This window comes from Paralichthys olivaceus, chromosome 11 (genome assembly GCF_024713975.1).
Source record: "Paralichthys olivaceus isolate ysfri-2021 chromosome 11, ASM2471397v2, whole genome shotgun sequence".
NCBI lineage: Eukaryota > Metazoa > Chordata > Actinopteri > Pleuronectiformes > Paralichthyidae > Paralichthys > Paralichthys olivaceus.
In genome coordinates, this window is record NC_091103.1 from 22,331,927 (window position 1) to 22,354,616 (window position 22,690).

General features: G+C 40.4%; 2 protein-coding genes and 1 long non-coding RNA gene across 4 annotated transcripts in view; 1 reads left to right on the plus strand and 2 right to left on the minus strand.

Moving 5' to 3' along the window:
- LOC138412051 (uncharacterized) overlaps positions 1-8,842 on the minus strand; it is a 48,675-nt gene extending 39,833 nt beyond the window's left edge. The window contains exons 1-2 of the long non-coding RNA XR_011244573.1: positions 8,786-8,842; positions 8,538-8,630 (exon numbers count right to left, since the gene is read on the minus strand). This is a non-coding gene — a long non-coding RNA (uncharacterized lncRNA). The remainder of the gene's footprint in view (positions 1-8,537; positions 8,631-8,785) is intronic.
- A 1,039-nt stretch (positions 8,843-9,881) lies between these two features.
- On the plus strand, positions 9,882-13,046 carry ttc36 (tetratricopeptide repeat domain 36). The gene is made up of 3 exons (XM_020088641.2): positions 9,882-10,040; positions 10,258-10,446; positions 12,153-13,046. Exons 1-3 carry the CDS (start codon positions 9,935-9,937, stop codon positions 12,425-12,427), a joined length of 570 nt encoding a protein of 189 aa, XP_019944200.1. The 5' UTR covers positions 9,882-9,934; the 3' UTR covers positions 12,428-13,046.
- Positions 13,047-13,211: 165 nt separating this feature from the next.
- LOC109630431 (F-box only protein 40) lies at positions 13,212-18,028 on the minus strand. Of its 2 annotated transcripts, XM_069534655.1 has the most exons (4): positions 17,879-18,028; positions 17,490-17,522; positions 15,506-17,374; positions 13,212-13,394 (listed from the first exon to the last, which is right to left on the minus strand). In XM_069534655.1, the coding sequence occupies exons 2-4, from the start codon at positions 17,490-17,492 to the stop codon at positions 13,212-13,214; spliced, it is 2,055 nt and encodes a 684-aa protein (XP_069390756.1). In that variant the 5' UTR covers positions 17,493-17,522; positions 17,879-18,028. The 2 variants fall into 2 exon arrangements, with proteins under 2 accessions (XP_069390756.1, XP_069390757.1); XM_069534656.1 differs by lacking the exon at positions 17,490-17,522 and having other exon boundaries at positions 17,879-18,025.
- Between the last annotated feature and the right edge of the window lie 4,662 nt (positions 18,029-22,690).

A 22,690-nucleotide genomic window follows, 5' to 3' on the forward strand; every position in this document is an offset into this window, starting at 1 on the left:
TGGTATTTTAGTGCTCAATACAAAAAAAACATCATCATCCAACATAACAATATATTGACAACATTACACAGCAGAAAAATAAAGATAAAGCATCTGTGTGAGCCAAATTAAAGAGTGAGGGTGAATGTGCATTATTTGTTCATCTATCACGAACAAATTGTAATGAGATTCCTCTGCGAGACGCTGCTTCTAAATATGATGTACTGTATAATCCCCTGCAGGTTCCACACCCAGGTGCATCATCAGAGATCGATTTCAACAACTCAAACAGTGCAAGTGTTGCCAAAGAGAGAGAGAATGAGCTCAACGCTCCACTGTGCTGCTCACAAGCTCAAAGCCAGGCGCTCTGGGTATTGTCGTTTCTCAATGATTTGAGCAGATCAGAGACTTTTGGAGCAAATGGTGGCACATCGCTGTTCCCCGACGGACGACTTTAGAGGCTTTTTTATTTAGTTGCCTCTGAGCTATTTTGGCTTCATCAGAAGAGGCCAGTATTAGTTTGAACTGAATGTCATGCCTCAGCATTGCAGTCCCTTCTCATGCAGCAAGGGCTGCAGCACACTGGTGTGTGCAGGTGCTGCATTATTGCACCAAAAGAAAAGCTGTCTGAACTTTGGGAGTTTGCACAATCATGTTGACAAGTTTGTCCTTGTGATCAGATGGCGCCGAGGCTCTGTGACTCAGACCTTTTTTTTTTGTCACACACAGCTGCTGGTTCAGTTTTTTGTTTGCCTGGAACTTAAAATGAATACTTCACAAGCTTTTGGTTTTTTAACGATCTGTGCAATTAGAGCCAAAGCCTAAATTGTGCATTTTGTATAGAATAATGTGAGTGGGATTATTATGTAAACCAAACTTCTCAGAGCGGATACAGGGACTTCTAGGGCTACAACTCAGTCATGCTGCCTTCAACAACAAAGTAACAACAGTAACTACCAACATACTTCGATGCATCCTTTACGCTGACGTGCACTTTAGCCCAGAGAGCTCAACGTAATGCAAATTAATAAGAAGAAAACTAATTCATCAATTTGACAACACATGCGCTGCAAAAAGTCAAAACAAATGCAAATTGCAAAAAACAAAAATGTTTCCAGGGGGGACCCAAAAAAGTGAAACCTGCTGTTAGTTCAATGCTTTGAGCCCTCTTGGCCACCATAGACATGGTTGTTAAGCGGCCACTAGAGGGCTTTACAGAGTCGAGATTTTGGGACAACAACAAACGTGACAGTGGTGGAGGTTGTGCATCGCTTGAGAGTAAGTGGTGTTGCAAATAGCAGTTAGTCAAAAGTTCGACTTTTATTAAAATTTCTTTCTCGTGTATGATATGATTGTCTTGTTTGAACTATTGGCTATATTGCCCCCCTGTGATTTCTGGTGGTCATTTTGACATTTTCAGGAGACAGAATGAAAGAATGGACAGAAGGATGATATTTCTTTAAACCATATATACAAAAAAAATCGCCACCTGGATTTAGGCGGATGAAGTAATGGACCCATCATGCCATGTGCCTACTGTACAAGCCTGTGGGGCAGTGCTATGATCTGGGGTTGCTTCAGTTGGTCAGGTCTAGGTTCAGAATGAGGTCAGCTGACTACCTGAATATACTGAATGACCAGGTTATTCCATCAATGGATTTTTTCTTCCCTGATGGCACGGGCATATTCCAAGATGACAATGCCAGGACTCATCGGGCTCAAATTGTGAAAGAGTGGTTCAGGGAGCATGAGACATCCTTTTCACACATGGATTGGCCACCACAGAGTCCAGACCTTAACCCCATTGGGATGTGCTGGAGAAGGCTTTGCACAGTGGTACGACTCTCCCATCATCAATACAAGATCTTGGTGAAAAATGCAACACTGGACGAAAATAAATCTTGTGACATTGCAGAAGCTTATCGAAACAATGCCACAGCGAATGCATGCCGTAATCAAAGCTAAAGGCGGTCCAACAAAATATTAGAGTGTGTGACCTTTTTGTTTGGTGGTGACTTTTTTTGGGGCCAGGCAGTGTATTATACACACACATATACATAAATATAAGAAATTTGAAAGTTATTTGTCAGTTACAGTCATTTTGGAGTGACAGCAGCTTCCCCTTGGGGTGGTCTCTTACTCCCAGATTTCTGATTGCACCTTTTAATTGTACAGTAACACTAGATTGATTGTGAGAAACAGAGTTGCACACTACCCCCTCCCAATATATAAAACCACACACACACATATTCACAACCATCCCTCAAAACCCACAATCAAATTTCAATCAAACATCTGCAACACATTCCCAGCAGGCCCTGAAATGTACGTTAGCCTGGGGAAATGTATAAGATAGGCTCGTTTTCTCTCTGCCTGTAAGAGCCTGTTCCACTTTAATTCCTCGCTGAACCGTAAATCATCCACGGTTCATTACGACAGTTCCGGCCACGGTCCACCACATTACTTTGGGAAAGACATTTGCACGTCCCAAAACACCAAATCCTAAAAATGAGGTTCCATTAATTTTGTGTCTCCTCAGTACCTCAGTTGATGCAATCATCGTATTAATCATGGCTGGTTAGTTGGAAGAGTGAGTGATTTTTTGTTGTCTTATTCTCAGAGACACACACTGCATCATCTTGGTTTTATGGTCGTTTCATTGCCTGAGTGTAGAAAATGCACTATACGCCTATTTTTCAGACCGATATTGAATTGGTCTTGATTGTTAAGAAATGAGTGCAACCGTTGAGACAGAACCAGGTAAAGCTTGTAGATACAGTTTCTGTTGTCAGAGTCAAACATATGCCTCCTATACAAAATCCATCTGTGTCAGATTTCATGCAGTCCAGCCTGAGGGGAACCGTCTAGGGACAGTTCACGAAGGTATTACGTCACATATCATAAACCACATTGTTTTACAATCCTGCAACCTAATTCAGGTGCCCAAGTATTGATATCAACATGTAAAAACCACTATAATGAATATAACTCTACTACTTTCCCTCAAACTCTGAGATCCCACCATTTTCAGCAACGATAAACTGCACCATTAATTCATGACAGCAAGCCAATAAATTGCAGATGGGCCGATCATGAAGTGTAAAAGGCCACAACTCTTTGACTTGTTTCATCCATTTTTCACAGAACCTGACAGATACTTGTAAGAAGGGTACTAACTGTACTGCCATGCTGAGGGCAAAGGGTTGGGAATTTACTCCCATTAATTTTCTTGTAGGGGGTAACAAGGACACATCAGCGAATGGTTATCTGGTGGGGATGGAAATTTGGTGCGTCGTGGCCGATCACACCAGGGATCTGTCATATTGTCAATAAATATAAACACGATCACGTTATTTTTGCTTCTGAATTAAAACGTTGCATGCAACGCTTCAACTAATCCAGAGAAGTTCACTGAGATTTATGTTGATTTATCCGACCACATGGGAGACATTTGTGGCGCCTGACAGCTTCGCCACATTCAGTCTTTGCTTAACCAACAAGCCAAACAAAGCCATTTCCACATTTTTGCCATAAATCATGTTTATAAATGCATAAAATGTCACAACATTAATATTCAGTACCTACTTTGTGTTGGGGCAAAACAAGAGGAAGTGGACGTGACCTTGCAGCGAGCATCCCCTAGATATCCAATGCTTTCCTATTGCAATTCAGTGGTTTGTGCTCTCCACCAATGAAAGTATGGGTGGCAAACCATCCAAATCCATCAGGATGAACAGCTGGGATTCGCCCCACATGTCTATGGCGAGGCAGACAGGAAGCAGTATGTATTCATCACAGAAGGGAGGCGGGTCGCTGAAGATATCAGCCCATAAAAAAGGGAGCATATTGTTTATTTGCTTAACCTCTGGAACCTCTGCAGTTACTCCACCTCTAGACAGAGCGGATTACTTTGTTTTAATCCAGCTCAGGACGCCCCCACACAGCACGCGATGGTCCTTTGTCATCGTAACGGACCAGGTATCGACACGCGGGCCCCTGTTTACCTCTGTAGGGCGGAGGGATTAGGAGCACAAGCTTTGATGTCAGATTCACAGACAGTAGTGAAGCGAAGCTAAAGCCTCACAGGGTTATTACCACCATATCCAAGGCCATTTCTTTACCCGACAATGTGACGCAACAGGATAGCTGAGAAAGAAGAAAGCTAAATATATCACTGTGGTTTCATTAATTTTTACATTTCATTCATTTATGTTCCTCTGCTCATTTGTACTGCAGGGATAACTTTGAAATGATCTCTGGTGCGTTTACAAAAGTCCACGAGGAGCTTTTATGTGGAGAAATGTTCACTCCCTCTGCTAAACAGCTAAAAGTAATGCTGCTGTCTCATTCAATATTTGCACTTCAGTTAACACTGTTCCATTATTTATATTCCGCTGCTGCAGTCAGATTTAATCGGTCTATTGTCTTTATAATTGCTTAGAGGAAATTCAAAGGGTGTGTTCTTTGCTTTATGTTGTTATTAGGTTTTACAGCAGTACCACCACTGAGGGTCAGTATTTTGATTATCTCTTTATTTCCCTTCCGGCCCACAGCAGCAGCCGTCCTCCGCAGCTCTTGGTATCTGGCGTCGGCAAACACGGCCAGTGTGTTACCCCATTGACATAATTAGGTTGAGTGGTACTGATGCAGTGCAATTTGCAGTAATAGAAGACTGATAATCCTCACATTATTGCTTTTACACTTTTGCACTATAGGGGAAGCCATGGGGGACACGCTGTGCTTCTGCAGAAAATCTGCAGCTTTTTGAGTGACCGTGAACATGATAGCCTAGCCTTCACTCCTTAACTTATTACCCTGTGGAAAATGGGAGTTGTGCAGGATCAAACTGTCTGTGTTGACTTGGTGGAGGGGGAGCAGAGGGCCTGCGAAGCGGAAATAAAAGCAACAAGAGCTCTCTCAAGTGGCAAGAGAGAAAACTTCTCTTTGGCCCAGCAATCAAGAAGCTTTTTTAAATCCTCTTGGATTGTTATCATTCAGGCAAATAAATTACTGCAAGGGGGTTTGAAAAAGGCAATTAAAACCTTAGACGGTGTAGTTTTCCAGATCAGATTTGCTTCTCATGGCTAAATTAAGTGTCAGGATGGCCACAGAATCGAGCTGCAGCGGTGCAGCAGGGGATGTTTAAATTAGATGCTTAAAACCTGCCGCATTAGTCGAGCAGGTGCTGTTACGGCTTATAATTTTCTTCCAAAATTAGTCTCTGAAGTGTTGGATTCACATAAAGTGCAGAACAAGTGGAGCATTTTTAAAACATTTAAATTGATGAAGGATATTTTACCGCAGCTGGGAACTTATTCAGCATTTTTATTTTGACAATTTTACTTTGAATGAAATTCAACGCACAATTGAAGAAATGGAAGTGGATCACAAAGCGAATAAAGTGCTGAAATGATTCATTTAGTTTGTTAGCAGAAGGTTAATCGATAGTGGAAAGAATTGATTAGTTTAATTTAAAAACAAGACTGTGCATGAAGTATAATTCAGCTGTAGTAAATTCAAAATATCACTTTAGAAGTATTGCCTGATTTTATTGTCATATGAATGTTAATGGTGTGATCTGTTCAATAGCTGATGTTTAAACGCTGTTATCGTTTGCTTGTGCTGTTGCATTAATGTAATTCAACACAACATCGGGAGAACTCGTTCCTTTATCCAACTTGCATGATGAAAATTGAAGGAAATTCAGACATGGAAAATGCAAACAGAGACTGCTCGTGTTTAAAGTGCACATTCTTAAATGCCATGCACATCGCAGGAAGTGCATTGCATTTTTGCCAATATTGTGAGAGAACAAACATGTTATATAGACGCGTATAGACGTGAACTCAAGTTCTGGGATCTTTGGTGACTCATTAAAAAATAAAAAAAATGTCCCTGTTACTCATTTCTTTCTGATCCATTTTTTTAAAATCTGACTTTGCCACCTAATTAGCAGTTTAATTTGGGGGAGACTTCATTGACTTCCTTCTAATCAGTTTGCTTCATTGAGAAATCTCCAGTCACACTGCACATCTCCGTGTGTACGGCAGCTTTTATCACGGAGGGATCTCTGACTTCAGACGGTCCATTGCCTGACTCACACTTCAAAAGATTTTCCTTTGCCTCACATCTTACGCTGAATAAATCTTTTACCTCTCTCTTGGAAAGTGTCTGCATTATCAGCACGTGACGGCATCACATTAACACTATGCTAAGAACTCTGTTAGTGGGAACTTTGTTAAGCGGAGAAGGTATTAAGTGTCTGATTAATACCTGCATGATCTTTAAATTATGTACACCTTATACCTTGAAACCTACAGGATGTCTAATAAAAATAATTAAGCAGGAACTTGAACTAAATGATCATGAAATCTTAATCTCCAGTGTGGATGAATCACATCATCTCAGCTACACATTGTGTTTAGATGGTTTTTATGTTCCACACATTTGCTGGTGATACTTGCAGTTTCTTTTCAAGGCCGGAGAGAGCTGCGACAGTAAACCACCGTGTCTCCATGTTTCCTGATCAAACTCGCTCTGTATTCATATCACTTACTGTGTATCAGGTTCCCATCACGGTGATATCTGTTGTTACCCTCGTCTGTTATCTATTGTTTGATAAGAGCAACAACACCTCTCACTGTGGAGACACTGCTCTTCGTTTCAACACTGTAACTTAACCATTTGGTGGATGCAGAGATTCCTTTCTTATTATTCTGTGTGTTATATTCCATTAAAATACCATTAAAATTCAAATTTACAGAAACATCCATCCTCCATTATGGTAAATGGTTATATATTATTTATATAGACCATTTACCATAGTCTTGATGACTGTTTTGCCATTCACCCACATACACACACACTCATACAGTGCATCTATGTGCAGCCCTTCTCTCTTTCATGCACAGTTGTCAGGCAAAATGGGGGAAAATGGGGAATGGATGAGACAGGGATCAAACAGCCGACCTTCTGGTTAGCGGGTCGTGGGGGGGCTGACATTGGGTGAGGGGCGGGGTACAATCTGGACGTGAAGCTAAGGTAGGTCCAACATACAGAGACAAACAAACAATTTAGAGTATCAAATGTACCTAATCCCCGTCTTCATGCTTTTGGATTGCAGCGGGAAGCTGAATTACGCATACAAACAACAATGCAGACATGGGGAGAACATGCAAACTCCACATAGAAAGACTAACCACCACCAGACATAATCACTAATTTCTGTTCCAGTCCTACCAAACAACCCCTTGCATATTCGGAATTTTAATTAATGCAACAAATTTTAAACAACAGCAGGTCTGGATTAAAAAAATAAATCTAAACGTAGTAAAAAATAAAACATGTACAGCATGAATATAGATATGCAATAAAAAGGTTTTCTCTTCTGTAAAAACACAAACATAACAAAACACTGTTTGCACTCTAGAGTAACTGGGTCTACGGCCGTTTACACCAGAGAACTTCAACGTCTGTAGAAGTAAAACACTACGATTTTCAAACCATGCTGTGTTACCAAACTGTTTTGGTTTGCGAATAATCCAAGTGAGGTCTCTCATCGCAGCATGAGATGTGAGCAGTTTAGCCAGAGAGGGATTTTTATTCCCCTCCTCAAATGGTTTCATTTGAATAATTTTTCAGGCCTCAAGAGATGAAGCGATCAAACACTTTCACACAGAAAAAGAAGCAAAGAGAGGAACTGCACAGAGACATAATCTATCGTTTTATTCAATCCTGTCTCTAAATACTTGTTTTATAGGTTTACTGCAAATTGTAAGAATAGAATAGCTTTACCTGAAGAGGTTCAATGTTTCAATAAATCTGTATATAACCACTGTTTAAGGCTAAATTGTATTTAAATAACACAAGCTAGAGCATAGACTGTGTATGAAGGTGGACAACATGTCAGCTTCCTTAAAGTGAAGCCACAACATCAAGATCACACCCTGGTGGCTGGCTGCCGTACAGGTCAAAACCACTGCCTCCTCCATGTTATTGAATGGGTCAAGGACCAGACTGAAAAGTCAAAATATGATGGTTTCTCTTATTTTCGGTAATTCTCATCACACTGTCAGAGGTTCATTTTTCTGCTAAGTTTGGTTTTACTTACTTACTGATGCTATGAAAATGGAAACATTGTGATACGGACGTAAGAATGGTCGAGCACTCATCACATATCACAACTAAATGAAGTCAAAAGTGCAAAATGATGGCACCTGTATAGCGTCGCCCAGTTTTATAAACAGTAATTGCCACAGACCTATACACAAGGCCCAGGTACAAAATGGCTGCAGGGTAGTGAACCGGCCGCATGCTTCTCTATCCGAATACATGTTGCAGACATGTCAAACACTAATCACACTACTGCAATGAAACCCAACAAAATTAATTTGAAAACTTAAACCGGAATAAATGCAAACAAAGTCACAGACACATGGACACGTGATAAGAAGGAAATATCCCAAACTTCTGCAACAAGGCCAAGCAGGAAACTCTCCAAACATCACGTCATCAAACAGCGTCACACAGCGAGCAGCTCATGAAGAACAAGTTCTTACTTTTAAAAGAGATGATCCTACATCAGGTCAAACGTTCCTCCTCCAGACCAGCAGTCACAGCAGAGGACAGGTCCCATGTCACCTGGATGTCTCCTGCAACAGGATCATTAAACTTCTTATATCAAGACATAAACACATAAGACAGAAATACACTGAAAATACTGCATATGGTAATAGGTATGTGATATATCAGTAAGATTAAACTACTTCACAGTATAACTGGAGCAGGGGGGTGAGCTGATGCTTACAGACAGATACAGGAGGCAGGAAAACACAATTCACACCATGTTGAACTTCAGTGATTCAACAAACAAACCAATGATTGGTGGGGGACATGACTGCAGTAAATATAGTGTGTGCTGATTGGACAATGAGAGACAGGTGAGTCAGGTGACTCAATGGTAGGAAAGTCTGAGGACATCTGGTGGGCAGAAGGAGAATTGCAGCTCACGGGGACTGGCAAAAACAAAGAGAGGAATGGTGACACAGTTCCACCAAGACAGTTACTGTTAGAATTAAACTGTTGCTTTTACTTCAATGTTTTAATGCAATTATAATGATTAAATCAATAAAAACTATATACAAAACACAACAGTCAGTACAACATGTATTTGAAAAACAACACAGACAGCCGTACAGCACATCTAACAACAACACTGAGAAATAGTTCAGGGTTGTAATCATAGTAAAAATGTTAATAACAATTATTATAATAATAACAATATAAATAATGATAATATTAATATAAGATTATGCATAAATACACATCAAATTAGTATATTATTACATCAAATTACAATAAATAAGAAATCTCATGAAAAATTGTTTCATTATGTCAGTTAAGCAAATAATAAAACATGTACTTTTAAATTAGCTATTTAAAGTACACGTTCGTGTTAATGCTTGTGTACTTTTACTTACTTGCTATATATTTAATTACAGGCCTTTACTTGTAATAAAGTATTTCATAGTAAAATTGATATTGCAGGGGCTCTTTCAACATCAGATCGGTTTTGTCCTTTAAAAACTTCCCCTACTTCTTCAACACGTTAATTCTTCTTCCAGCACAGTGCTTTTTAGTGTAAAATAAATCTCCTGAGGTTTAAGCAGCATCATAAAAACCTTTAATCACTTTGCACGGAGCAGAAATCATCAGATTGAATAATCCCATGTTCACTCTATCATTCTAACAGCAGCAGAGCAGCCTGCACTCATCCCTGGCCTGAAGTTTTCACTTAATAAAACACAGATGTTACAAAGTCCACTTCTGCTTACGCCCCCCAGTTTGATTGGCTGGTGGAAACAGAGGAGGAATTCTCCCCCCAGCTGTAATTTAAGTCTCATGAGTTTCCTCTTTTTTGCCATTTTTCTCTGCTTTCCCCACAGACACTGGTGAAATGGCCTCAGCACATGACCGAGCTGTTCTTCAGGCCATATTCAACCCCAACACCCCCTTCGGAGACGTCCCTGGCCTCAACCAAGACGAGGAGTTAATTGATGATGGTGAGCGTCTGGCTTGATGTGTCTCATATCATCTCACAGCTTTGTGTTTTTATCATTTCATAGCATATTGGATTTATTTGAGACGTATTCCATTTCTAGAATAAGAAAACAACATTTTAATCCAAGATGAGTTCTGGGTGACATTTCTGTTTCCTTTGCCACGCTAGCTGTCAATTGAATTTGAGTGGTTTTCAACCTGTTTATCTCGCCCTGCCAGAGAGTGGCTTTGACACGGAGTTGCTGGAGCAAGTGAAAGAGTTGGAGATGCGGGGCGTCTCGGCCGCGGAGGCTGGGGATTTGCAAGCTGCACTTCAACTGTTCAGCCAGGCAATCCAGATCCTGCCGGAGCGAGCCTCAGCCTACAACAACCGGGCACAGGCCCTGAGGCTGCAGGGCAACACAGCAGGTACACATGCCACACAGTCAATAACAGCTCTTTCCATATGTGCAGACATAGCAGAGGGCCAGCATGACTCCATATTAGAGCTTTGTGTCTCTAGTGCAGTGTTACTGCGTAGGCCCCGAGCTGCTTGTTTCCTACATACCACATATGGTTAGCACAGCAGAGTTAGTTGCAATGAAGGAATAGAATTGACACAGAATCATGTCAAAGTGTAAGAATTCTCTGGAGAAACCTTCAGTTGTAATAAAAATTCAAAAGGTGTTTAGTTTTCCTGTCTGGACTAATGTAAAAAACATGGCGGCCTCCGTAGAGAGGACCCTCTTGATGTAAATATGAAGTATTTAAATACAAAGGGCCCCTTCTAGAGTATAGAAAACAACAATTAATACAATTTTGATGAAAAAAACTATTTAAAACATCACTAGGGTTATGTTTTAATCAATTTGTGCCATTAGAATTTTTTCACCTAAATCTTACAAACTGAACCTTTAAATCAATTTAAAATATCTCCTGCAAAGTAATGAGATTTAAAAAAAATTACAATGTCATCATCACAGCTGATTCTTATGTTAGAAACCCCAATCACAACATCTGCTCACCACTGCAACATCTTCTTACGGCGTGTTTCTAAAACTAGAGCTTCTATCTTTAGGTTGGGTTTGTTTACCATTCGCTAGTAACCTGGTGACAACATTGTCTGGACATCTCTCAATAAGAACGTTTGTTACCTCCACTAAGGAGGTTATGTTGTCATCTGCCTTTGTGTGTTTGTTAGTTAGCAGGATTGCGCAAAAATTGCGGAGGGGGTGGGACACGACCCAATATAGAACCCATTCAATTCTGGTTAGGTTATCACACATTTCTACACACTGTACCTTTAAAGTCACAACATCCAAATGTTTATTCTAGTGTTGGCATTTCATGTTGCAGCTAAACATCCCTCTCCTCACCCTCTCCTTCCAAACATGAAAAAGAACCTGTGGTAGCTTCAGTTGTCATTAAAACTCAAAAGGTGTTTAGTTTGTTCAGTCTGGACTAATGTAAAAAACATGGTGACCTCCGTAGAGAGGGTCCCCTCGATGTAAATATAAAGTATTTAAATATAAAGGGCCTTTTCTGGAGTAAAGAAAACTACAATTCATACAATTTAGATAAAACAAGCTAGTGAAAACATCATGAGGATTATTCTACATTAAATATCTGCCAACACCTAAATCTTACACACTGGACCTTGTGAAATGTTGTTTCATAAGGGACTGAGGTATGAACTCTACTGAGTGCCCGTTTAGATATGCAGAAAAATGTAAAATGACCTGCACACATGCTGAATCGCTGCCTTTACTGAACAGCAGAATAGTATTTTGTTAATCTGCCAGTCTTTATGTCTTGAAAATAGTACAGGTACATAGATTACTACTACGTTTGAATCTGTTGTACATTAAAAGCATTAGATTTTTAGATTATATTCAGTTTTAATATTACAATTACTGCATATGTTTGTTTTATTTTACAACGTACATTGCAACACATGTCGACAAAGTAATATAAAGTGATGTCAGCCTCTTTACTCTGAGGTAAAGTCATGTCATGTCAGTCAGTCGACCAACTTTAGGAGAGAGGGTGAAGCCTGTAAAACTTTTCAAATGAAAGAATCAACTCTCCAGGTGCATGTTGGTGCCTCACAGAGCTTTCCTCCTCTCTCCTCTCAGGCGCCCTGGAGGACTTGGACCAAGCCGTCTCTCTGAGCGGCGGCGCCAGAAGAACAGCCTGCCAGGCTCTGGTGCAGAGAGGCCTTCTACGAAGATTAGCGCGTCAGGATGACGCAGCCAGAGCAGACTTTGAGAAAGCAGCTGCACTCGGAAGTGAATTTGCCCGACAACAGGCCGTGGCTCTAAATCCATACGCAGCCCTGTGCAACAAAATGCTGTCAGAGGTGATCAACCAGCTCCGAAACCCAGAGGCTTCTGAGATGCCGTCGATGTAGACAATCCGTCACATGTGCATCTTTTTCTTTTTCTTTTTGCTTAATAATAGAACACTTTTAACTTGGAACAACCTTTTTTATTCCACTGAGCTGCTGTGAAATAAATCAGGTCGAGAGCAAGACACACAGATCACTCATCAATAGTCTAATTTAAACACAAAGTTGTTGGTGTCTCATCACAAGGCAAAGCTGTTGCATTTAATCAAACATGACACATGGGACACGTGACATCACGCTCAGCATTTGGGTTTTATGTGACACTATTCCACACTGACGAAGCACTTCAGCTTTTATCCAGCAGATGTCAGTCTTGTCATGTTGAAAAACAGATTTGAACATCTGTTGCCCTTAATTAATATTTTTAAAAATACATCTTTAAAACACTAGAATAAAGAAAAGTGAAACCAACAACACTACTCTGCTCAGTGTGGTGAACAAAAGAGAGTAAAACAGTGCAAGGATTGCTGCTAAACTTAAATTTGGCGTTTAATCCTCTTTTAATAAAGACACAACTTCAATAAATCTACTGTAAAGTATTTTCCTTTTTGCAGGAAAAGTTGTGTGTAGAGAAAAAAGTAAAATGCAGCATATGCAACAGTAAATTCCTCACAGATATAAATGTGTCTACAGGCCTCTGAATTCCTGTTTCAATACACTAGCTACATATGTGGGTGCTTCATCCATTTTGCAGTTTTGTAGGTGCACACATATCACGTCTGACTGATTCTTCACTTGGCATTTTTCGTGCTGCCGTCCGCCCACTGAGCTCCAGGGCCTGTGAGCATTATCTCTGATGCTTTACTTCTCCGTGTTTGCCTCTGACCTCTCGCAGGCCGGCTAAAACCACCGGCTCAGTGCGTTCCTCCCTCTGGTAGAAGGAGCAGGTTTTCAGGTGATCCGACATGGAGGGAGCGCTGCTGAAGCTCCATCTGTCCACAGAGGAAAACAGAGAGCTGAACTCCCAAACCTGGAGATAAAAACACAGAGCTGAAGTAGGTGTAGGAGGCTGCTGTCAGGGCATCTATCAGATCTGCTGAATGGCCACGAGGATGAATGTATTTTTAATCTGGATCGCACTGTATTTTCATCACGTGTCAGGCCACACAGTGTTATTTCTATATTTACCCATACGAAATTTATACAAATTATGTCCTTCGTCCAGGAGCAAATACTCAGCTGTCACCCACATACTCTTATAAATCCTGTCTTTCCATGAGTGATCACACAACTGACTTGTGGTTCCTGGCAGCGACGCCTCAGGCCATTCCACATCCCTGATCTCATCAGCACGCTCTTTGTCCCATGATAAAGCCAGTGCTGACATAGTGAATGTAAAAATACACAATTACACATTTATATTGTGTTTATCCTTTATTGGCTCCATGCGAGAGGTTGCGTTCTGCACCGCAAGCTGTTGCTTATTAGTTTATCTGCAGACAATCAGGAAAAAATATATAAATTGTGGAAGATTAACCGAAGAGCAAAAGACAAATTAATTAGTTTAAGTATTTCAGCCTGTCTAAAGCCTTTTTAAAATCCATGCGCAACTGTTTCTCACCAGTTCCTCGGCTAATTTCATCCAATCTTCACCAGATTTGCTGCATGTTTGCATGAGCAGTGACAACATTTTAAATGTATTTATTTTATCCACAATCTTCTTCAACTCTTCATTCTTCTTTGTTGTTTCTTTTTTGTTTATTGGCAGTTGGCAACCAACTTCAAGGTGCATTACCGCCAAATTCTTCATTACGTCACGTAACTCACGTAATCCTGCAACTTTCAAATATATATTTTAGATTTAGATGAAGCTACATGCAGCAACAGTATGTGTTTAAATGGTCTTAGGTGAGGTGGCAGTCTGGATCATTTTAGATTTTTAACCTGACATGATTTAGGTCATCTCCAGACTCTGAGGCAGCTACAGGCGCATCCGCAAGGCTCAGACCACAAGACCAGCAGGCGTCCCTGTGGACCAGTGGTCTAAGCCACAGGAGCCAAGGTCCAGCTTAGTGGACTAATGAGGTTTTAATTCCTCCTGTCTTTCTATAATGTGCTGATTAAATGAAGGCGATAAAATCCTTGCAACTACCTCCCACTTCACAATAATTTTCACTCTTCAGCTCTGGATCCAGATGCAGAGTAAATTTAAGTCTCTCTAGAAATGATAAATAGTAAAACAGAAAAATAAAATGCATTCTGTCTGACCTTTGTTTTGGCTTTGCCTTTTCAAGTGATTCCTCTTTTGTTTACTGAATTTTATTCTGTAGAACAAAATCAGCATGAGCAACCAGAAATGTGTATCTGACAACAAAGCAAAGAAACCAACATCCTGCTCCTCACATGCAGCTGTACTTCCTAAAAAAAACAGAAAATCTCCAACAGGTCTGTGATTTAGTGTGTAATATGTTTAGAGAGGACTACTGAGAGTCTGGAGTGTTTACAATGCTGCAGCTGTCACCCTGTATGGATGACTGAAATTTTCCAATGACAGTCAACACAATGGTGCCAGATACTAAATGGAAACCAATAAAGAAGTTTGGCCTGCGTTTACTTTGTCTTTGAGCACAAGGTTGAGATCCAAACACTAAGTGAGATGGAATGGAAATGCTCATTAAAGGTCCAGTGTGTAAGATTTAGGTGAAAGGGATCTATTGGCAGAAATTTAATGTAGAATAATCCTCATGATGTTTTCAGTTGTTTGTTTCATCTAAATTGTATGAATTGTAGTTTTCTCTACCCCAGAAAAGACCCTTTATATTTAAATACTTTATATTTACATGGAGGGGACCCTCTCTACAGAGGCCGCCATGTTTTTCACATTAGTCCAGACTGGACAAACTAAACACCTTTTAAATTTTTATGACAGTTAAAGGCTACCACATGTTCTTTTTCATGTTTGGAAGGAGAGGGTGAGGTGAGGGGTGTTCAGCTGCAACATGCAACTTCAAAACTAGATATCACAAATTTTTTACTCACTGTACCTTTGAGTAATATATGTATGATTTTGATAATTCAGGTACTAGAAAAAGAGTTGTGTCGGATTATTTAAGCAATATCATGACGTAGAGAAATACTTGCTTTCTTTCTGCATCTCCAGACGCTTCCCCCGTGAGAATACGTCTTCTTCTCCCACTTGAGGGAGACCATCCCTCTCCCCTGCAACAACATGGCGCAAAGCTCTCTCATCAGCTGTGAGACCTGGGACAGCTGAGATAACGTGAAACTGTCAAGGTAACCAGCGATGTGCTGCAGGATCTCCAGGGGCAGCCTGCTCAGCGGATCCAGATTACGTGCACCGCTTCTCTGAGGGCTCAAGGTTTTCCCGCCTTCGCAGAAGGACGAGGGGACCAGCGGCTGGAGGACGAAGGCACTGACATCTCGGCGGAATTTAATTGCGGCCTGGTGACCTGCAGGCTGCAACCTTGTCTGGGCGAAAGTGCAGCCGAGGTATGCTAAGGGGCAGCGCTGTTGTAGCCAGCCGCTGAGAGAGGCTTGTATGTCAGAGTGCACATTCTTGAAATGAGAGCGGTATTCATCACGGCGAAAGAAATGGCCACACATGTAGGTGAAGGCTGAGTTTGTTTTGTTGTGTCTCCTGGTGACAGATTCTGCTTCGACGTGAACATAAAGGCCGTGAGGTTTGTCTTTCATGACATCCGCAAGGGACGCATCCGCTTTGAATGGAGCGGAGCTGAAGTTGTATGTTTGTGTTCCGACATCCACATAAAGACCTTCCACCCCCTTACTCTCTGAGATCAAATGTCCTTTCAATTCCTTCTCCAGAGAGCAGAGGAGCGTGGTGCTAATCTCTTCGCACTTCGGAAGCTCCTCGACCGGCACTCCTAAATCTGCAGTGTCGACACTCCTGTGTACGCTCTTGCCTTTGTGCATGGGATCCTTCGTGTGGGCCCGCTTAGCTCGATAGCTGGTAGGAACATTGAATGAGCGGACAGTTCTGACCTCGATGGGCTCCAGGTTCCCGTAAACAAAATCTTTTTCTCTCGGAGTGCAAGCTGCAAGTTGGCCGAAGGTAATCAGCATCGCCCCGTTGTGCTGCAGATACATATTATATTCTGCTGCGTTGACTTCTTTACCTAACCTCTCCAGGACCCCGTCTTGCCATGGTGCGAGGCCAGTTGCACCATCTCTGCTTGAAGCAGCAACAGCAGTGTTCTCCTGGTTCAGGTGTGAGTTTCTTGCCTCTCCCTGACAGTTTGATGATTCTCGCTCCTTGTTTTCTTTTTCTTCGCTCTTGTTCAAGTTTTTGACAGTTTCCTTGCATCCTCCCATCTCCTTTGTGAATATTTTCTCCCAGGAGCCAAAGTTGTGAATATTCTCTATGTCTCTGCTCTTTGCCAGAGCCCTCTCCTCTTGACTGAGTTCTCCCCCTTCCTTCCTTGTGCAGCTTCTTTCTGTGAATTCGCCATGATCTGAAGAACAGGCTGCCTCCTCTGCAGGGCAGTTAACCCCAGAAATAGCATTCTGGGGGTCCTCCATCATCAGCTCAGGAAAAACATTCTTCATTTTTATGGATCGAAACAGCAGCTCTTGGTCCTTCAGAGCCACAGCAACATCCAGGTGCGGCTCAGGTTGAAGGTCTTCTGAGAGATTCCTGCAGAAGGTCAGGTCAGTTTCAGAAACAGGCCAGCGGATCCACTCCTGCGAGCAGCACACCACGCTGGCGGGACAGACCTCCAGGTGCTTGGCCAGCCTGTGGCGCAGCATGGTGAGCGGGCAGCCATAGTGAGCATTGAGGCAGGGGACGGTCTCGTTGGGACAGAGGAGCTGATGCTCCTCTTGCTTGCACTTATGAAAAAAGGCGCTGCATTGTTTTTGACACTTGATGACCATGCACGAGACGGAGATCTGATCCGGGGCTCGACAGTGGATATCGTAGCATTTGTCACAATGTTCATGACGCCTCACCAGCATTGTTTTGTTCTTCACCTTCACAGAAAAGAAATAAGAAGTTTTTTTCCATAATGTGTCCGATTAAAAACTACAAGTACAGAGACAATCTCTATTATATGCGGTGTCAAATATTAAAAAACAAAGCACTTACCATTGTAGTTTACCAACAGACAAATATGATCATCTGAGAAGAGTTTCACAGAACAACCATGGTTACATTGAAACTTTAATACTTTGGAGATACTGTACAAATACTGAAAAGCATCCCTCATGTATATTCATAACATATGTGAATATAATATGTATCTGCAACTCTGTTAAAAAAGACAATAAAGAATATTACAAGGTGTGTCCTGCAGAGTACACTCATGGGTTGATATAAATATAATATTTATTAAATATACATTTCAACACTTAATTAAGAAAATAACTACACAATTTTAAAGTACAATGTGGAGTACATTTCCAACTCAACAAAACAACTTATAAGTTTTAGTAAATAGAATCAACAGCAGGTACAATAATGTTAAAATGTCTCACCCTTTGTTCCTCGGTGCTTGTCACCTTGTATTCGCCGACACCTCTGAATAACCTCTGCACCGTGTCTGGACATTATAAATAGACACCAGCGGGGCAGACAGGCCAGTGGGACGGGGCACCATTGTCACACAGCCATTAAGCAGCAAGGTCAAGTTACAGCCTCCAACACGGCTCCAGTGTGAGAGGCTGCTGGTAATAGCAGGTAATTCAGGTCTCAGTGGTTTAACAACCGTATGTTCAAAAGCATCACACACGTTGTCTTTACATACACGACACTGTTGGTATTTGTAGCCTATTCTACTACAGTACAGTTGATTGTTAACAAAACAAAGAGAAGTATGAAACTCATTAATAATAATAGTAATTAATCAATAAGTTATTACACAAAATAAAAGCACTTTTGAACACATCTCTGAATTTTTTTTAAAGGTATGAAATTATTCTTTATTATTCTTTAATTATTTGTGTCATCAAATAACTTACAGTATACAAACACACACACAAACACACACACACACAATGAAATACTGTATGGTATCTTTGTACTTATTTATACAGTATAATATTACTATTGGTTTATTTGTCTTGATGGGTGTCCTCCACTAGATGTCAGTCACACACTTATAATAACTCAAACCACACTTCTCCAGCAGCTGTCGGTGCCTCTCAGAGAAATCTCACAACATGGATTAGTCAAAGTCTCGTGGATTCAGATTAAAAAAGTATATTTTTTAGTTTGTTTTGAAAAATAATGGCTTTAATGATTCAAACTCAGTCTGACTTTGTCCCAGTCTGATGCTGAATACTGAGACAATTTTAAGAGCCACATGCTTTTTTATAAGAAAAGCAGTTCATCAAATTATGTTTTTGTTAAACACAGAAATTGATGAGTTTTCACAACCTTGATTGATTGAACCCCAATATCTGCCTCTAATCTCTAATAATTAAATCATCATTCACTTGTGTCGTAACATTTATCCCTGCTACTGTAGTTTTACTGTTCTCGACAACTCTGGCACTGATTAACTACAAACACCTCTTTCAATACTACAGAATACTGGGGCATTAACCCCACATAGCTTTAACTATTATCACTCACTTACATGAAGGCTGACAGGAGCACCATCGCCATTGTTCCCCTACAAACTGCTCCTGACTCTTATTTTCCACGACGTGTCAATCGCACTTCATCCACAATCAGCAGCTGGACCTCTTTGTACAAGTACTTTCTTTTTTTTTTCACCTGGCACAGATTTCAGTGAGCAGCTTATCAGAGGCAGCTGCTGCGCACTCTATAGGCCCTGCAATCAGCATACATTTCATCTGGAGAGAGACACAGAGAGTGAGAAGAAATTCTATAATACTTTCTATTCCAGTGTCTTGTTGCTACACAACAGCAGCACATGTACTGTCAGGTTATTATTCAAACATAATTTCAAAAGTCCTCTGTTCTGTATAATTGCTGCTGAAATTACAAATATCACCTTCAATAAAAGTTTCAACTATATAAATGCAATGGCTGCAATGTCCCAGACTAAATCAAACCTCTGTTGTCTGATTGATTTTGTCAGCCAGTAAACTGACATATTATATATTATTATACGCAAATAATAGACATTTCAGCACAATAATGCTTGGAATCCTGATCAATTGTATATCAAGTTAATTTATCACATAAAGGCCAGAACGTCTCCCTGAAAGCACATATGAATTCACTACATCTGTTTGCCCAAATTCCACACACTCATGAATACCAGTCCTCTGAACATGGCTGACTGTTTTCATCAGGAGGGAAACAGTTAGCCCAACTCTGCCCAAAGCTCACAAAATCCACCAAGCAGCCAAAAGAAAGACCTCTTTTCAAGTTGTACTTAAAATATTGCAAAGATGTTTAGCAGAACGTGGAAGTCTCATTGAATAAGAATCATTTGAACACTCAACCTTGATCCCTTATGCAACCTGGCAGCTGAGAGAAGGAATAATTAGTTTGTCTAGTTTCTGTTGGTGTGGATTTGAACACTGAGGCTACGGGTTAGTTACTCATGCAAACTTTTCCATTTAAATCTAATTCAGTGCTCTGAAATGTGAGTGGACAGCATCAGACAGCAGAGAAAAGAGTCGAACTTGATTAATATTCAAGGAATTCAAAAGCTGTCAGCGCAGAGCAGGACAGATGAAAGCATCACTGGTTTAAGGTCTGACAGTTTATGGAAGGTTTTCCCGTCTCCACCAACAAATCAAGGACATGTGTTCCAAAGATTTCCTGTAAATCTTACCCCCTTCTTCAAAACGTCCATCTTACTGCAGTTCCCCCTCAATGCTCATATCAGATTTCCATCTTGTTTATAACATACCTGGCAAAACAAATGGAGCTTTCAATGGAGTTGTCTTTATCATCTTATCGTGACACGTTTGCTAATATATATGGAAGAAGGTTGTTTTTGGTTTATTTGTTAGCTGGTAATATATTTCAGTCATGTTCAGTTTTCTATCTGTATAATTTCAATATCATACATGTGCAATGATTCAAACTTAAACTTCAAATTGTTATTCAAAAACTAGACAAGTGAACATATGAACGACAGTTTGTAGCATCTAGCTCACAATCCAGAACAGAGATAAATAATATAAATGAAAATGAATAGGACAAAAACTACTTTAAAAGCACCATAAGGTGTAAATTGCCAACACTATAAATCCAGTTATATTGCTCATGAGAAAACTGTAATTGTATTGTACACTCACATATTGTACAGATTGCACAAAAAAACCTACAGCATAATTGCTCACGTAACTTAGATGTATAAATACATTGCATATGAAAACAACTGAGAGTGTGTTGGACACGTTGAAATACTGTTTACATTTTGTTTACATTCTACATATCTCTATCTTTTATTGGTCCTTGTGTTTATGTTGTATTTAATTACCTATTCATTACCTTCTTTACTAACTGTGTATTTCACTGTTGGTAACTTTTCCTATTGTGGGATAAATAAAGGACTATTTTATCTAATTGTATCTTTTACTTTAGTATTTCTATCCTGAGGAAAATGTTGATATTCACAACAGCCTCGTCTTTTCCCACTGCCACGATGCATTAGGATGTCTTACATTAGGCTACGTGACTTGTCTGCTAGCTTGCATAACAGCCTCTGTGGCTTCTTAACGCCGACAGTGATGTTAATATTAGCGTCCATGTTTTCGTTGCCCAGCAGCGGCGTTCTCACCACATCACTTGAACTCCGAGTGCCACGATGTGATCGGGAAGCTCACAAGTTCTGTTTGCAGGCATCATCACAGTGTAGGCAGTTCAACCTTATATAGATGGGTGTGTGACTCTCCTAATCATGTTCGATCAATAACATTAACCACATGTTGACTCCAATCAGGGCGTAGAAAATTCTCAAAGGATGATGGGAGACACCTGAGTTCAAGTGTGGCAGGCAAAAAGTCTGACTACTTGAGTTAATGCTGTTCTAATGTTAATTGCAATAATGTCCCAAATTAGACAAAAATACTTGAAACCAATTTAGCAGAAGGCTTACCACGATGTAACCCTTAAAATGTGGAAAACCTGAAGGCGTCTGAATACAGGGTGTTGATGAACCCAAACCACAGGGACAACATGTACTACTGCTGAATTTCCATAGAGCCTGGAAAGTGTGCTGGTATTGTGTTTATTGCAGAGCTCAGCCCAGCAGAGGCCTATAAATAAGCTGCTATGGAAATGCCTGATGAAACTGAAAATGTAAAACTGAAACCCAGTAACCGAGTGCATAGCTTATCCAACTTATTTTTTTTTGTGCTCCTATGTTTTCTAGAAGATAATTTCCAGTTTGTAACGTGGGTTTTCAATATGACACATTTAAAAGAAAATCTGAAATGCATATTTTAAAATTGTGGGATCATTCTATTATATCATACAGTGTAAATAATCAGTCTCCGCTGTTAATCATATATTTTAATACAAAACATAAGATCTAAATAAACTTTTTTTTGGCCTTTTTAGTAAATGTCCCAACCATTAACATAGAGGAGGCAGGAGTTGTCATGTCATTAACCTGCAATAAATGATTTTTGGGGGGCATCTGAGAAGTTGTAAACACACTGACATATAATTGTTAAAGCTGTTATGGGGGACATGTACATTAGTATTCATCTGATACCTGATGGATGTAAATCCAGTATTGACTCTCTTGTTGCTATGTTTTTAGCTTTAAGGAAAATATGAAGCTCTTTGGCAACTAAATGCTTTATGTTCCAAAAATATAGAGACTAACTGTGTCTGTCGGCTGCTTGGGGCAGAGCAGGTATTTTTGAGAGGAAACAGCTTCATGCTGCAGACACGAACAGTTTTATGACAGTAGTGAGAGTGAACCCAGACACTTCAGAGCTGGACAGCTGAACAATGAGCTGTAAAACTGAGGGGAGCTGCAGAGATGAGTGCTTATACTCTGTTGGTGCATCAGTACGGGTGAAACCTTTTGTTGGATTGTTTTCACAAAATTCTCATTTTTTAAAGATGTTGATTCTATATGCTTTAAATTGTGTGAATTTACCAAAGTGAAATATACAGTTTAACATATGATAAAACCTGAAATTAAAGGGCAACTCCTCATCAGCCTCTTCCATCAGCAGGAGCCTGCTACACCTCACACGGTTGATCCAGTGACATCACTGCTGATGTCACCAATTCAGGAAGTGTTGGGTCACTCCTTCCCTCAGTTCCTGCAGCACATGGTGGAAAAGGTGGGTACCAAAGTATTAGATAAACTAATGACTAACCAATAATCAATAATGACCAATAAT